General features: G+C 40.7%; 1 protein-coding gene across 10 annotated transcripts in view; it reads left to right on the plus strand.

The window, feature by feature from the left end:
* Window positions 1–16,155, plus strand: part of LOC108753568 (ephrin type-A receptor 4) — a 105,525-nt gene that overhangs the window by 84,790 nt on the left and 4,580 nt on the right. Inside the window, exons 4-16 of one of the 10 annotated variants that reach the window (XM_018495252.1) lie at window positions 5,288–5,573; window positions 5,954–6,490; window positions 6,818–6,978; window positions 7,082–7,346; window positions 7,469–7,657; window positions 7,740–7,851; window positions 7,984–8,054; window positions 8,601–8,618; window positions 9,236–9,301; window positions 10,249–10,425; window positions 10,531–11,000; window positions 11,109–11,446; window positions 13,147–15,660. In XM_018495252.1, the coding sequence (XP_018350754.1) occupies window positions 5,288–5,573; window positions 5,954–6,490; window positions 6,818–6,978; window positions 7,082–7,346; window positions 7,469–7,657; window positions 7,740–7,851; window positions 7,984–8,054; window positions 8,601–8,618; window positions 9,236–9,301; window positions 10,249–10,425; window positions 10,531–11,000; window positions 11,109–11,446; window positions 13,147–13,438 (2,982 nt within the window). In that variant the 3' untranslated portion in view covers window positions 13,439–15,660. Of the gene's footprint in view, window positions 1–5,287; window positions 5,574–5,953; window positions 6,491–6,817; window positions 6,979–7,081; window positions 7,347–7,468; window positions 7,658–7,739; window positions 7,852–7,983; window positions 8,055–8,600; window positions 8,619–9,235; window positions 9,302–10,248; window positions 10,426–10,530; window positions 11,001–11,108; window positions 11,447–13,146; window positions 15,661–16,155 lie in introns of those variants that run through there. The other 9 variants (XM_018495253.1, XM_018495255.1, XM_018495256.1 and 6 more) reach the window with 9 other exon arrangements.

Genomic DNA, 16,155 nt, shown 5'->3' on the forward strand with positions numbered 1-16,155 from the left:
GATAATTTTTTGTTTGTCGTTAAGAAGAGCGGAATCTCTTTTCCTTCCTGAACGCACTGTATCATCCCCGATTCAGTTCAGACCTGCGCGGCAAATAAATAGAAACATCGGATCGTCGAATATCGGCGTAGTCGAATTTTTCGCCTCCCCTCGCGAGGAACGAGGAGTCGATCTTTGCGTCGTAAATCTCGCGTCTGGAAATTGCTTCTCCCAACAGAACTTCGATCCCGCGGAGGAGAACAATTTGTCCTTTTCTGGAAAGAAGATCCGCACCCCGCAAGCATTTCCTCGGCTCGAATAATCCAGAAATAAATTCTCATCCGACACCTTCTCTCTCACCCCGGCTTCCTTATTTCACCGGCGATCTTTTCTCCCTTCGAACGCGTTCATGCACGCATATTCGCACGCGTTTACGTGCGAGAGAGAGAGAGAGAGAGAGAGAGAGAGAGAGGAAGAAAGAGAAAGAAATCTCAGTTAAGTGCCAAGGAACCGTGGAAATTCTTCCTTAAACGGTCTTCCTGCCAATCTTTCGCCCTGAAATACTGTTATATCGGCTTTGGGGTGCGTGGAATAAACGGTAACATAAAGTTTTCGATTGGCGCGTGGCGTAACCACCCCTGTCCGAGGGATGGCCGCCCATTCTGCCCGGGGATACACATATGTGCACTTGTTCGCCCGTTCGTAACGGACGATCTACCCTCGTCCGGACGCTGTATTATATCGCGGACGATATTATAGTACTATTGTATTTAAAGCGACGACCATTTCACGAATCAGACCGTGCTCCAGTTAATGAACTTCCTACGAGAGGATAATTGACGGAATGCTCGCTATGTACGTACTATAAATTTGCTTCTATATCTATTCTATATCTACTGAAATTGCTCGCGTCTTTAGAATTCTTATTACAATACCTATAGAAAAATATCATTCGACTGCTAAGTGATTATTCAATTTACTTTTTTTCTTTTAATTAATGATTATCTTTAACAAAAAATATTTTCTTGGCAATACTCTTAAAATATACAAATTTTAGAAGAAAAATTGTGCACTCAAGCAAAGAATTTATTTTTTTTTCGAAATTATATTTTTTTTTCTGTCTGTATAGCGTTGTACACATTACACACATTTTTTTCTTTGTCTCTCTCTCTCTCTTTCTCTTTCTCATTTCTCTCTTTCTCTTCTGTGTATATCTGTGTTTATCTAATACCGAGATTGAAAATATTAATATTAAATACTTGGAAAGATTTTTTTTTAGTAAAGAGATTTAACTAAATATATATTTAAAGATAATATTTCATCAAAATAATTATGTAAGACGTTCAAGCTGGTGGCTCAGAATCTCAATATTTTTTACAGTACTGCTTATCATATTTGAGTGCTCTACATAATTACTTTGGTCCAACGGAATTATTTTTCGATCAGTATCAACCTAAGTTTTCAGATACTTCAGCAAAATCTTTCAGTGTTCAGTTTGAAGCTCTCCAACAGCGATCTTTTATTCCGCGTAATTTCATCATGAACGCAATTAGCGTTCGATTCTTCCGAAGGTGTCGGCTAAGAGAGTCGGGTAAGAAGAACGGGGGAAAGATTCGATCGCGTCTGGATGCGATACGTGCCGGTCGCAAGAGCGGTTCGTAGTGCCGGATGCACGTAGCTTGACGGAGGAGAGAGAGCCCTACGTGCCTGCCGATGCAACCTCACCCCAAGGATGAGGGTTAAATCCCCCCTCCGACAGAGAGAGAGAGAGAGAGCTCAATATATATTAAGATCCGCGAACCCCTCGGACTAAAAGTTCGTAACGTTCCCCTTCTTGCTCATGGAAGCAGCTTCCTATGGACTCTCGCTAACCTCCCTATCCGACAGCTACGCTGTCGGAATTGCGATTATGGTGGCGATATTACTGGCGTAAGGGCAGTGCCCCTCGCATCCGCGAGGGTGGCAGTATCCTGCCGTCCACGTTTGTCTTTAGTTTTCCTCTTTTTCCGCACATCTCGCTAGTACGAGCGCATTCTGAACTTATTGACTTTATTTCTGAGCCATCGACTCCTATCTATTTATTTGCCACGGTTTGATCTGCGAGAAAGAAGCCAAACGGGCGACAAACGGTTCTTTTCCTTAGGATACCTAGTAGTGAAAGCACCGCGGGGTAGCTCTCAGGTAATTTTGGCTGTCCCAACCACATTATTCTCAAAATGTATCTTTTGTCAGCGTTGCTTTTTCTCCAGCAAATCATAAACGTCTAACCGTAAAAAAAAAACCAGGACAAATAGCTAGTTATAGTTAATGAGACTTCGACCGGACAAGGGTATTTACGGATCTTAACAGGAAAAAGAAAGTTACGGTGCACAAAATAGAGACTCGGAGATTTTATTTCCATGTGAGGATGCGTGTAAAAAAATAACACAAATGGAATGTCAGCTAGGTTTTCCAATACAATTTTGTGATTCATCATCCCGTCGCCAAAAAGCATAAAAACTGAGGAAAACTACGTCGGTGGTTTGCACGTGCCATCTCCCTCGCTTCGTGCTTTCTCCGCCAATGCAGAAAATAGCGAGACACGTCTACCTACTACAAGACGGGGCGAGGGCGCGCGATCGATACTCGACCACAAAGACGCTAACCACGGCATAGTTTTCATCGACATCGAACGGTCATCAGAGTCGATCGTACGATACGCAAATGTACAATCTACCGGTCATATTTAATGCAACCGCGGGTAACTATACGTTCTAGAAGAAAAACTATCGTATATATGCTATTCCACTAATCCAAATGATATTTTCACATTAAGCCATTACGTTATATCTTCAATCTTCACTCTGGAAAACTTGATATAGTACTCTAAAAAAAGAATATTCTGCTTAAACCAACAAAAGAGCCCAATAAGAAATGACACTTTGGCAAATAGAATTTCTGGTTAGCCATTTTGTTGGTGTAATCAGAATGTGTTTCTCGGTATTATACAATTTGCTATATAGCAGAAAACATTTCGTACTTGTATTAGAAATAGTCTGCCCTTGTTAAAATTTTGTGTTGAATTTTTAATGTATCTGAGTGTTAATTTAAAATAACGTAATTGTGTTATTTGAATATTTTGTATTAAATTGATATTCAACATGTCTCTTAGTAATAATATAATTTATGAACACGTGAATAAGTAACAAAAATTTTTGTAATGTAAATTTCAAGATAAATGAATAAAATGTGTTGATTTAATATATTAATATATAAATGGTTGAATTTTTATTGAAACACGTTGATTTAGCATATTATAAATATTTATTTTAACGAAGAAATATGACTTTTTACAAATTGTATCATTGTTACGTTTTTCGTGTTAATTTTTTACATAATATTTAAATTACTTTACGTCTCGCGTGAAATAAACACAAAAATTTGAGCGAACCGTTTGGGTTGTATGAAATGTGTAACATTTGACACAAATTTTCCAACTGAGTATACACTTTGAAAAATTGCAGGATCTGTTATAATCTTTTTCTACATTACAAAATTTTGCCTGCGACGTGAAATCTTAACTAAGTGGCGATCTTTCATAAAGCTAGAACGAAAAAAATGTCTCCGTCTCGGATGTGTCCATGCGCACAGGGCTGACGGGAACCGATATCGTGGGATTGCAATGAAATATAATGCAGTGGCTAATCGCCTTTTCTCCCAATTCCGATGAGTAATTTCACAGGGACGGTCACGCCAGTGGGCGAAATCCGTCTCGCCGAAAAATCGACGCGGCGTATTAAAACGAGGACGACTCTCAGTGCGATCCAATTAAATGCCGCGCGGCGTTAACGACACCGTGTCTCTCCTCGTCTCTTTTCCTCGCAGCTTGCAGCGAGGTTGAAAGCGGCAGGTATAGACACAGCTACGGAGGGCTCTGCGAAAGGAGAAGGATGAATTTTACCGTCCTTAATGAAATTTCCCAGACGATAAAGAACCTCGGCGAAGGCGTCGAAATAAATACGTGACGGTGATACTGGCGCGTGTTCTCATTTCTGTAATAATCCTCCTCAGGGAGAAACATTTATTTAATATCGATTATAGCAGGGAAATAGAGAAAATAATATGTAGATATATTTTAAAAACGTAAAAGCGAGTTCGAATTTTCATACTCGATTCGTGTATAAAACACGACAGTATCCATTAATCCAATTACATCTGTGATAGTATTCTCTCTTATCGCAAAAGAGCGCACCGTGTGCTTACTTTAAAAGCGGCACGAATCCAGTTTCGCAAACCCTGCTAAAAACTATTAATTGCGATCGGAGGCGTGCGAAGGGTACCGGATCGTAATTCGATGCGCGGACGACGGCGAATTGCGGGAACTGCACCTCCGTGGTTCCCGGCTACTGGTACTCTCGGACCGCTGAAAAAGCTTTTTTTCACCGGCAGCGCTTTAATGAAATTTTTTCGACCTCGTCATCGTCCCCGTAATAATCTCCCTTTTGCGACCGGGTAGCCGGCGCGGTCTGAATTTATTGCAGGCCCGCCTGCCGGAAACACGTCCGTGAGGAAATCTTCTGGATAAGAGGCTCACGAGCTCTACCTCGGTCTACCATTTTTTGTCACTCCTTACCTTACCGAGTCTTTCCTCGTCCGAATATGAAATACGCGGGAGCGGAGAGGAGCGCGTAAAAAAAAGGAGCGGCAAAGAGAGGAGAGTGGCTTTGGAAAGAGGGAGAGAGAAAGGGAGCAAGGGAGAGCGAAGAAAAGAGAAAGGGAAGGAAGGAGAGGGGGGGAGAGAGAGAGAGAGAGAGAGAGAGAGAGAGGTTCCGGTGACGGCGAGGATGACGACGATGGATCCTTCTTGCCCCGGTCGGAACTTTTTGCGGTCGCTCTTGGGACGAGCCCGAGAGCCAAGGGGGGCAATAAAACTAATGGTAACGCGCGCCGGTAATTCCTTGCGGTCTGTTTGTCGCAAGTCGACGACCTGGCCTCTCCGCCTCGTCATTTACCGAGGGAGGATTCTACAGCCAATGTCGGCCGACCGACGACAATGACGACGGCGGGTGGTGCTTTCTCGCTTTCGTCGCGGTTGGTGGTAACACGTAGAATTGGGTTAGCATCGCGGATTTTAAGTGGCCGGATGCCTTCCTGCATCGAAATGCGATCGCTTTCTCGATACTTTCGAAAGAGGATTTCCGTTTTCGACCATTGTCCACGCCGGTCTCATTAATTTCCAACCAAGAACTAGAATAGAAAAAAGAAATGGGTTTCCCGTATAAAAATTACATATTAACGTAATTTTCTTTCTTTTCAATCTGTTTCGCAGTGGGTAGAGGAGTCTTTTACAAACTTCGACAAAGGTATCAATTGGCGGAGTTACGTTGTCTGCGACGTAGCGTACACCAATGTGAACAACTGGCTGTGGACGCCGTTCATAGAGAGGGGTCCAGCGAATCGCATGTACATAGAAATCAATTTCACGACTCGCGACTGTTCGTTGTTCCCGGGGAACGCTCTCAGTTGTAAGGAGACTTTCAGTCTACTCTACTACGAGTTCGACGCCGCCACCAAGGAGCCACCCCCGTGGGAACCGGATAGTTACAAACTTATAGGTAAGCGATGATAACGCAAAACAATGACAATTAAAAGATTTACCTCTTTAGAACAAATAATATAATGATATTATTTCGAGAATAACAAATCTAATAGAATTTCCAAAGAGATGAGGAATACTTTTTGAACAAAATTTTAAAACATAAATTAAAATTTTACATAATTAGTAGATAAATTAATCATAATATAGCTTAATTAACCTTAATAAAAAGTTTGCTCTGTTTCTCGAAACTATTCCTGATGGAAGAATTAAAATTTATGTTGTCGGTGGAGGGTTACTAGGTTCTTCTTTTTTTTCATCAGCAGCTGTCTTCGATTAAACTCGTCGCTCTCAATATTTACGTTTACGGTTTTACATGCCGATTTTATGCACTTGCAGGTCGTATAGCTGCGGGCGAGGGTAGGTTCAACACGAACACCGAGGTGGTGATAAACACCGAAGTGAAGTCGATTCCGGTGACGAAGAAGGGCGTCTACTTCGCCTTTCGTGACCAGGGCGCTTGCATATCGATCCTGGCCATCAAGGTATACTACATCAGTTGCCCCGAGATTTCGGTGAACTTCGCACATTTTCCGGCCACGCCAACCGGTCGCGAGGTTGCGCTTATTGAGCAAACGCGCGGCATTTGCGTTGCGAATGCCGTCAAAATCGCCCAGCCGACTTTCCTCTGCAAGGGAGATGGCAAATGGTATCTCCCGACGGGCGGATGCCATTGCAAACCTGGCTACCAAGCTGACACGGACAAGCAGGAGTGCAAGGAGTGTCCGATAGGCAAGTTCAAACATGAGGCGGGTTCTCATGCCTGCGAGCCATGCCCGGAGCACAGTAAAGCTTCCGATTACGGCTTCACGGAGTGTCGTTGCGATCCGGGCTATTTTCGGGCAGAGAAAGATCCTAAGAAAATGCCTTGCACACGTGAGTATTAAATTAAATTAACAATTTTTACAAAAAAAAAAAAAAGCTCGTGTCATTATTTTAAAATTTAGAAAAATAATCGTTCAAATAATCGTCCAAAAATCTAGGAGTTTCAAAGAACATCTGAAATATTAAATTAAGTTCCTTGAGTACTTTCATTAAAATATTAACTTTTGCAATTTACATTTGCGTTACATCGTTTGATATAATATTTGTGAGTTGCGGATATACTGTATTCAAAGAAAGAATTTGGCGTACATGGAAGATGGGAAGAATTTGGTGGTCGGCGTTCCGCGAAAATCTTTAAGACTATATGCTTTTTTGCAGAACCACCTTCGGCGCCGCAAAACCTGACCGTCAACTTTGTCGATCAGTCCACGGTGATCCTTTCCTGGAATGCGCCGCATATGCAGGGTGGCAGATTTGACACGACTTATAGAGTGGACTGCGATTCCTGCAGCATGGGCGTCAAGTACATTCCTAATACCGTGAGTTTTCGTCAAAATCGTATATTTATATCGATTGCGCGGTAGTTGAATTATTCCTCGATCGAAAAGTTGACGCTTCGTGTTCGCTTCGATTTTGCAACAGGAGATCTTCAACGACACGAAGATCACGATAACCGGCCTGAACGCGGTGACTACTTATCGCTTCCAAGTGTTCGCCGAGAACGGCGTATCGTCGTTGGTCGGCAAATCGGAATACGTGGACATTACCGTTACGACAGAGGCGAGCGTGCCAAGTCTAGTGAGCAACGTCAGGATCACAAGTGTCAAGAACTCAGAGCTCAGTATCAGTTGGGACGCGCCAGATATCGGAGCTGGCGGAGACAACGATCTCGTCGAGCGATATGAAGGTAAAGCTAAAAGTCATAATAACAATACGTTGCTACGCCATTGTACGGCGAGATCATTTCTAAATTGTCATTCGATCGCATTGTGACGGCGGAGGGATTAATAATCTCGATATCTGGTACAGTGAGGTGTTACCCGCGCTATGACGACGCTACTAATGCAACCGTCATTCAAACGTCCGAGCTGTCTGCCACGTTCAAAGGTCTCAAGCCTTCCACGGATTACGCGATACAGGTTCGCGCTAAGACCACCCGTGGCTGGGGCGAGTACACGCCGGTGATATTTAAAAAGACACCCCCCTCGATGGGTTTAGGTAAGCGCGTTCGGTGGCATTTAGATTCACATTTCGTAATCTTCTTTGTGTACCGCGCCTTTAACAGAAATGTTTCATGCAGACTACGTCGGCGAGGACGACAACATGCAAGTTAGGATAATCGCAGGGGCGATCGTTGCTGTGGTCGTACTTCTCGTGATTATTATCATCATGACCGTTTTAATTCTTAGAAGGTAATTGAATCATTTTCGATATTTGAAAATATATGTCTCAAATATTGCCAACAATCGTACGAACGCAAGAAAAGTCACTTCCTTCCAATCCAAAGCTTTGCTCAATTCGACTGATATACGATTTCGTTGCAGCAGGGCCTCGGACGAATGCAACAAGAAACAGCCGAGCGACTGCGACACCCTGGAGTATAGAAACGGCGAAGGTACGTTTGCATTTTGCATCGAAATTTCTCTTTTCACAAATTTATTATCGCTATTACCCGCCCCGCCCCCACAACCCTGTCACTTTCATAGTTGTTTCACTATGCCCTCGTGTCTTGTGACTAACTTTGGAATCACTGGCCCCCCCCCTTAGATCCAGCAAGTGTCGAAACTAAACCCCGTATACAAACAGACCCACGATAATACGTTAAACACCCCCCCCCCCCTCAATACTGTAGAGATTTTTTTGCGGATGAGAGTGAGAGAAAGAGAGATAGCTGAACAATTAACACCATAGAGAAAATGAGCGAAGAGAAAGCAGTCGGGCTCTGAAATACGTCCGCGACAGGGACTTAAAGAGAGAAACGATCGCTTTCCAACCAAAATTCACATCGATCTGGCCCCATTGCCTGAGTGCGATTATTCTAACCAAATTCTTTCGATTCTTTCTTTTCATGTGCGATTCCCCTAATCTATCGAACCTGCCTCCATGAAAAATCCATGAAAAAATCCAATGAAACAATGTACACAATCGCCTGCTACTACAGGACTAGTTGTGACCTACAGTAAGTCTTCTCCAAACACCTCAAGTTTTGTTTTTTAGGAACTCAATTTTGTGTAGATTATTTTTGCAACCCCTGTACATGCATTACACTCTCAGTCTAAGTCAGACTTTACGCTTTTGCATATACACACATCACACACGCACCAACAAACACACGTATACAACAATTATGCACGATACCTAATTTTCTTAGATACACATTATGCGTGTTCGCGTATGTGCGCATTGTGCTTGCGTATGTTTGTTATGTTGCATTGCTCACGTTTCAATTGCATGCGTATTTTCCAGTGTGTCGATGTTAATATCGTATGTGCTTTTTATATCTGGATTTGACTCGTGAAACACACCGGGGTTAGAACGTAAAAGATAAAAAGAAAATACAGATACGCTTAAAGGAGTGCATTTTTAATCAGCGCGTTATGTGGATATTCTAATAATTTTCTAATAATTTTGGATTCGATTACATATTTTCACTATAGCCTCATCCGTGATCAAGATATTTCAGTTATCATTTCTCACTTTACGTCATTTAAAAAAAGAATTCATCATTGTACACTCGCCGCTTCTTTTTGTTTTGCTGTTTGTCAATTAGTGTGTTGGTTGTTGTGTTGTTCACAGTGCACTGCAAAATGGACAGTTCACCGATTGTGACAACCCATACCAACAACAAGAGCAAGTCCTCGCGTAAGTCCTTTGTTTCCCAAATTAATCTCCGACCAAAATTTTCGTGACTGAAAGAAAAACAGAAACGCCGGACATGTCCGCACGATATATTAAAGGCATAACCGAACGCACCGACACTCGTACACTCACTCCGAGTTCTCCACGATTATTATAGTTTAGCTTTAGTTACGCTACACTCCGTTCTGTTCTTTCTTCACTGTCCTAGATATGCGATATGAATGAAAAGTTTGGAAATAATAAAAGCATGCTGCAGCCCCGTGTTTCGCACGCAATTGCATCATGTTCTTGCATTCAATTTTTTAAATCTTATTTTTTATTTTTCTTCAAGCGATCGTGCTCCGCGATCGCCTTTCTTCTTACCATGATACATGCAAAATACTTGGATGTTCCGAGACGGCTCAAATAGAAAAATACTAAATTGTGGTGTGAACAAAGAAGATTGTAAAAATCAACGAGAGGAAGACTGTTTGAATCGTCCGAAGCATCTGGGACGAGCGGTGTAAAAAATCGCTGAGTTTTCCGGATATATCGGCAATAATCTTCAAAATAATTTAGCATGCAAAAATTTGTACATTTTGACTATGCGCGAATTTTTTTCTAGCATACATAGACACCGCCGTTCGACATTAAATACACCAGATTCTAAGCTAGATAAACACATACAAGTAAAAAAAAAAAGACTCTTTCACTAAAGTGGGACTGAAAAAGAGAAGAGACATATTTTAGAATCCACCTGCGTTTGGCTTTCTTGGTTGTGTCTTGTTTTTTGGAAATTTTAAACTCGCTGACGAGAAAGAATGTGTGAGTGTTTCTTTTTTTTGCGGGATTTGACACGGTTGGCCGAGCGATAGAGCGAATGTTGGGACGCGCGGTCTAGAGTTCTGTCAAAATTTCGCACCACCGGCCCTCGTGTTAATATAATGAACTCTGTTTTCGTGACGTTGCAGTGACCACGCCGCTGTTCACACCTGCAGTGGGGGTCGCCGCGGCGGGCGCAGGCGGCGCAGGCGGTGCAGGTGCAAGGAGTTATGTGGATCCTCACACCTACGAGGACCCGAATCAGGCAGTACGCGAATTTGCCCGAGAGATTGACGCCGGATATATCACGATAGAAGCCATTATAGGTGCGACTTTGTACATTATTATATATGGTATCACGAACGGTTATCAAATAAGATAATTTTAGTAATTTTATTATATTCTCTCGACGATGTTTTTTGCGACCACAGGTGGCGGTGAGTTCGGCGATGTCTGCCGAGGGAAATTGAAATTGCCTCCCGATGGACGGACGGAAATAGATGTGGCCATAAAGACCCTGAAGCCAGGCTCTGCAGACAAGGCTCGTAATGATTTCCTGACAGAGGCGTCGATAATGGGCCAATTTGAACACCCCAACGTGATATTCCTGCAAGGCGTGGTGACAAAGAGCAATCCGGTGATGATCATCACGGAGTTTATGGAGAACGGTAGCCTGGACACTTTCTTGCGCGCGAACGACGGCAAGTTCCAAGTGCTCCAGCTGGTGGGCATGCTGCGTGGCATCGCCAGCGGCATGCAGTACCTCGCGGAGATGAACTACGTGCACCGCGATCTCGCCGCGAGAAACGTGTTAGTCAATGCCGCTTTGGTTTGCAAGATCGCCGATTTTGGGCTCAGTAGAGAGATCGAGAGTGCCACGGAGGGAGCTTACACGACCAGGGTAAGCAGATTTAAGTTGCAGAATCGAAATTAATATAAGCCAACGACTTATAAGGCTCGAATATATATTTATAATTTCTTGCCCGATTAATCTACCATTTATATTCAGGGCGGTAAAATTCCGGTACGGTGGACAGCACCGGAGGCGATAGCGTTCCGTAAATTCACGAGCGCCTCCGACGTTTGGAGTATGGGTATCGTATGTTGGGAGGTGATGTCGTACGGCGAGAGGCCGTACTGGAACTGGTCGAATCAAGATGTGATAAAATCGATCGAGAAAGGCTACAGGCTTCCAGCGCCGATGGATTGTCCGGAGGCTATCTACCAGTTAATGCTCGATTGCTGGCAGAAAGAGCGCACCCATCGGCCGACCTTCTCCAATCTCACACAGACTTTGGACAAGCTCATACGAAGTCCGGACACACTGAGAAAAATCGCTCAGAACAGGTAAAAGCGCTCACTTATCATTGTAATCGCTAAATACCGATACGTGATAGGAAACGATTTTTTAAGGATATGTTAATCACCAAAATAATATTAGGAAATTCATTTCATGAATCAAACGTTTAGCAACGTAATTATTATCATACAATGTAAATCAAAGAAATATGACGGAATGTGTATAATCGGCATACAACGAATGAAATTTGCTTCAAGCGCACGTTCGCAAATAGTTATCATTGTTTCATTGACACTATCTCGTTCTTTTTCTTTTCATTTATCTCCCATTGAGTCGCTCGTTCATTAATATCTTAATAAGAATCACGCCGCATGCTACGTGACTTATATATCGTGTCCATAAATTAATTTCTCTCGACAGCTAATAATTATTTTCATTCATTTGCCGAAACGCTCACGCGTGGATCATGCTACATCCGTTTCACGCCACTTATTATGGGATTTGGCATTGTGGCTCATTGATGTATGACGTCCCGCACAAGTCTACAATCGTATATACATATATAATATGCATATGTATTCAGAAGGAAGGCCAATGTCTGCATACTCGCATACGTATTCGCGCCATCGTGACACTTCGACCTGATTGGCATTACTGGAAGCAGGCTACACATACTGGACTGCGTTATTACGCACTTGCTTTTTATGTTTGGTTATTTCTGTATTTTTTTATATTTTTTTTTTTTTTAATTTTGTTTTAGTAGTTCTCTCGTCATATCCCCTAGGTAACAGTCCTCAAAATTTTCTACTACGTCTATGCCATTTTGACATTTATTTTCCGACACGCACGAGAAAGGAAGAGAGTAAAATAATTGTTAAATTTGCTTCGAAAATTCGAATCTCTCTTCTTTCTTATTATAATACACACTTTGCATATCTCCTCGCTATTTTAATATCAAAGAGTCACATCTTGTAAACGGTACTGCTTTGTGCTTCAAAATACATTTGGCCGAGCGAGGTTTCCAGAGTTAGTTAGCAGGAAAATTAATTTATGGACGAAAGTCTACGTCGTCTGCGTACTTTTATCGTGTTTCGGGGGCCCAGTCGAGACCATGCATTATGCGACGACTTCAACAGAGCTTCCAATTGCTTTTGCCGCTTATCATTTCTACACTTCTTGAGTCTATTGTTCGCAATTTCAATTATTCTTTACGAGATGCAGCTATGTTTAACAGGGGGCTAATTTTGTACTTTGTGTTGCTTTTCTCTTTCACTGGTTTTGATAAAATTGAGTTTTGCTGCAATCGAGTAGTGTATAAAATATCTACGAGATAAAAATTCGTTTATATAGCAAGTTATCTAACTGTAATTTTATATTTCCTATAAGAAACTTGTAATCGCGGCGAAATGGATAAGTCTCCTCCCTCAGATTCTCCGAATATTCCATTGGCATGAAAGGAAACATTATATCATTTTATTACATTATTATTTCATATATCTTTTTTGTTCGCGGAGCGACTTATCGGTTCGCGTTTTATCTCAATGCCAATGGGACGTAATATAAAATTCGCATTTGGAGATCTCGTTGGTTTCTCTCCTGTTCCTTCGTTTCGCCTCTTTTTTCCCCCTGGGCTAATTCTTTGTGCTTTTGGTTTTGTGGTGTCCTTTGGTACCTGACTACGAACTACTGCAACTGCAACGCAACTGCGACAACTATCGTCCACGACAACAACAACCATCGCCTACAGCGTGAGGCCGCCTGCACACAATCCGTACTATGTCACAAGCCATACAGCTGCCGCCCAGGCTGCGGCGGCTGCGATGCCACCAGGCCCAGCCGCGAGTACGGCGAGCCCGTTCGTAGACATAGTCGGCCATCAGGCCCATCAACAAGCCCAGTCAGCGATTGCCGTTCCAGTAATGCCACCAGGAGCCGGCCGTAGCTTACACTATCACACACACGCAGCAACACACGCATTGCCACACCAACAACCACCGCTCACCTATCCCAACTGGGTTCCGTTCTCTCATTTCGGCTGAGAATGGTTACACTTGAATTAAAACGAGCAAGAGCATCATCATCATCATTATCATCATTTCCGCCCGTTTTTCTAGCCATCAGAATTAACGCCTGGCATTTAAACTGGACGTAATTTTAAAAGACTGCATTCTATATCGTTACGATTCGATTATCTTTTATGATCGCGCTAGTCGTAGAGAAATCATAGGCGCTCTTCTAGCGAAATAGTAAAAAAAAAAATAGTATAATCCAAGTCGTGTCAGATGGAATAGTAGATGTGACGAAAATAGAGGTATAATACAGCCGATAATACATTATCGGAGTGTGCTATAAACTATATGTACAAGAGTAGTACCGTCGTAAAAGAATCTTTTCTCCAGTCTTTTTACTACGAATTATCGACAAATGCGAGGATATAGCTATATGTAGATATACATGTTAGACGATACAGAGAATTTCTCCATGTTGAACTAAGCAATAAACTTTACCATACAGAGTTAGAGCGTATATTATCGATTAAAATTATACCGAGATATAAATTGAAAGTTTAAGAGTGTTTCCAAATTTTATGAAGAATAAATTCAACCATCGAATAGCAATATAGATTTAAACGCGAGCTTAGAGAATAAAAGGCAAATAAACGTGGTGTGCATAAAAGCAACTAGAGTCTTTAAAGTGTTCTCATAATTTTATATTAATCATCATAGCTTCCATTGATATACGCATAAAGAAAAAAAAAAGAAAGAAAAAAACACATATATGCACCGTACACACAAAATCACACGCATACATTTACTGAGGGTGTCCCAAAACTAACGCCATTTTTTTCGACTGCGAACTCTTTAATCAGTTTAGACTCGATAAAATAAAGTTTTCGATGGGAAAAAATTCGCCTATATATAACAAATTGCTCAAAAGAACAGCCATAGTCTTATGACACCCCACATACATCATACATTAAATTGATATAAGTACTTATCGTGTAATTAAAACTATCGATTTTATCTTAGCGAAAGATTTATTAACATATATATGTGTATAGTTGCACGCGTGCAACCGGTTGACCATTTTAGAATAGTATTTTTATACGTAATATATTAAATGAAAAACAATATAATTAACAATTAACGGTGTTAGATCATATTTCTGCATCCATGAATCATCAAGAAATATTGTAATCATAACATTAATTTCTAAACTATTTCTACTGAGTACGATGAAACAACGCCATTCTAAGAGAAATGATTAATTTACATATTCATTGATTACAAAATTTGCTATTAAGCTATTTCTCTTGACGTTCTCTGAAAATGTTACATTAAAAAACTTGTCGCAGCATTTATAGGCCGGAGGTGAGGCATTTATCCAATGATAAGAATAAATAGGAATAAAAGTGATTTGCCGAAATTTTTTCACAATCATGTTGAAATATCGATCACGTTAAATTCGTCTTTTTTTTTTTGTATTTTTAAGATTCAACATAAAATGCATTTGTAAAAAGCTGAAAATTATTCCAAGCTGTTTGTAAAAGATAAACGTGAAGGTATTCGTATCGGCGAACGATAACAAAGAGATAAAATTTGAGAAAAGCCAAATAGATTGAAACTAGCCTGCAGATAGAAACACACACCTAGTATGACCTTCATCGCACTAACAAATGCTAACAATTGTCAGAATCAGAGAAAGGGGTGGTCCACCCTCACCCCCACCCGCCTCATCGGAATCTTCCAACGTGCATTTGAGAAACAGGTAAAGAAAAAAAGAAAAGAGAATCAAAAGCGGCATTCCCACACACCGAATCCTATTTGTGGATGAGAGAAAAAAAAAAGAAAGAAAGAAGCGCAGAAGAACAGAAGCTCAATCTCTTTCTGTTTCGTCCAGTGCCCTAGATAACATAGAATTCGCCCTTTAACATTTCAATGATTTGATTATGCTGACTGTGCTTTCACGTTCTCTCTGCTTCTTTGACACAATAATGAAATATCGTCGTCATGTAGACAGCCGTCTCCATGCTTGGTAAACCTCTTAGTTTGTGTTGCACTGCTTGCCTTCATACGCACCGTAATCCGTTCACGTGTACATGTACCTAAACTGTAAACTATGTATCATTAACACGTTGCATATGATACATCTCTCGTCAACAATACTATTGTTAGCAGTTTGCGTTATTATCATCCTCATTATTGTCATTACATCGCCATTGTGTCGTCATCGTTATAGTATTGTACTTGTATTACTTTTTTTGCGGTATTTTTTTAATTATTATTATTGATATATTAGTATGATACTCTCATATTTTTAATAATAATGTATTAACACATTAATATTATTATTTTGATATTTTTAATATTAGTAATATTATGTTTATTACGATAGTTATTTTTTTAATTTTTATTTTTTTGTATGATTATTATTGAGCCGAAGAAAGATTGGATGTATGTATCGGTATTTAAGTTTCGTAGCGCCTGTAAATAACATTGTACAAAAAAGTGAACCAAACTTACGAATTAATCGTATATATACATTGATTATGTTTATTTTTCAAAATGTATAATTCGTAATTTATAATTTATACAAAGCCGATCAAATATTACACATATGTATATTCATAAAAAAAAACATATTTAGGAGTAAACTGTATATATTTAAATAACCAATTTATACATATTAAGTTAAGTCCCGTTTTATACATCTATCCTTAAAAATTTATCAAATAAATTATATATATATATATATA

This window comes from Trachymyrmex septentrionalis, unplaced genomic scaffold (genome assembly GCF_001594115.1).
Source record: "Trachymyrmex septentrionalis isolate Tsep2-gDNA-1 unplaced genomic scaffold, Tsep1.0 scaffold7, whole genome shotgun sequence".
Lineage (NCBI taxonomy): Eukaryota > Metazoa > Arthropoda > Insecta > Hymenoptera > Formicidae > Trachymyrmex > Trachymyrmex septentrionalis.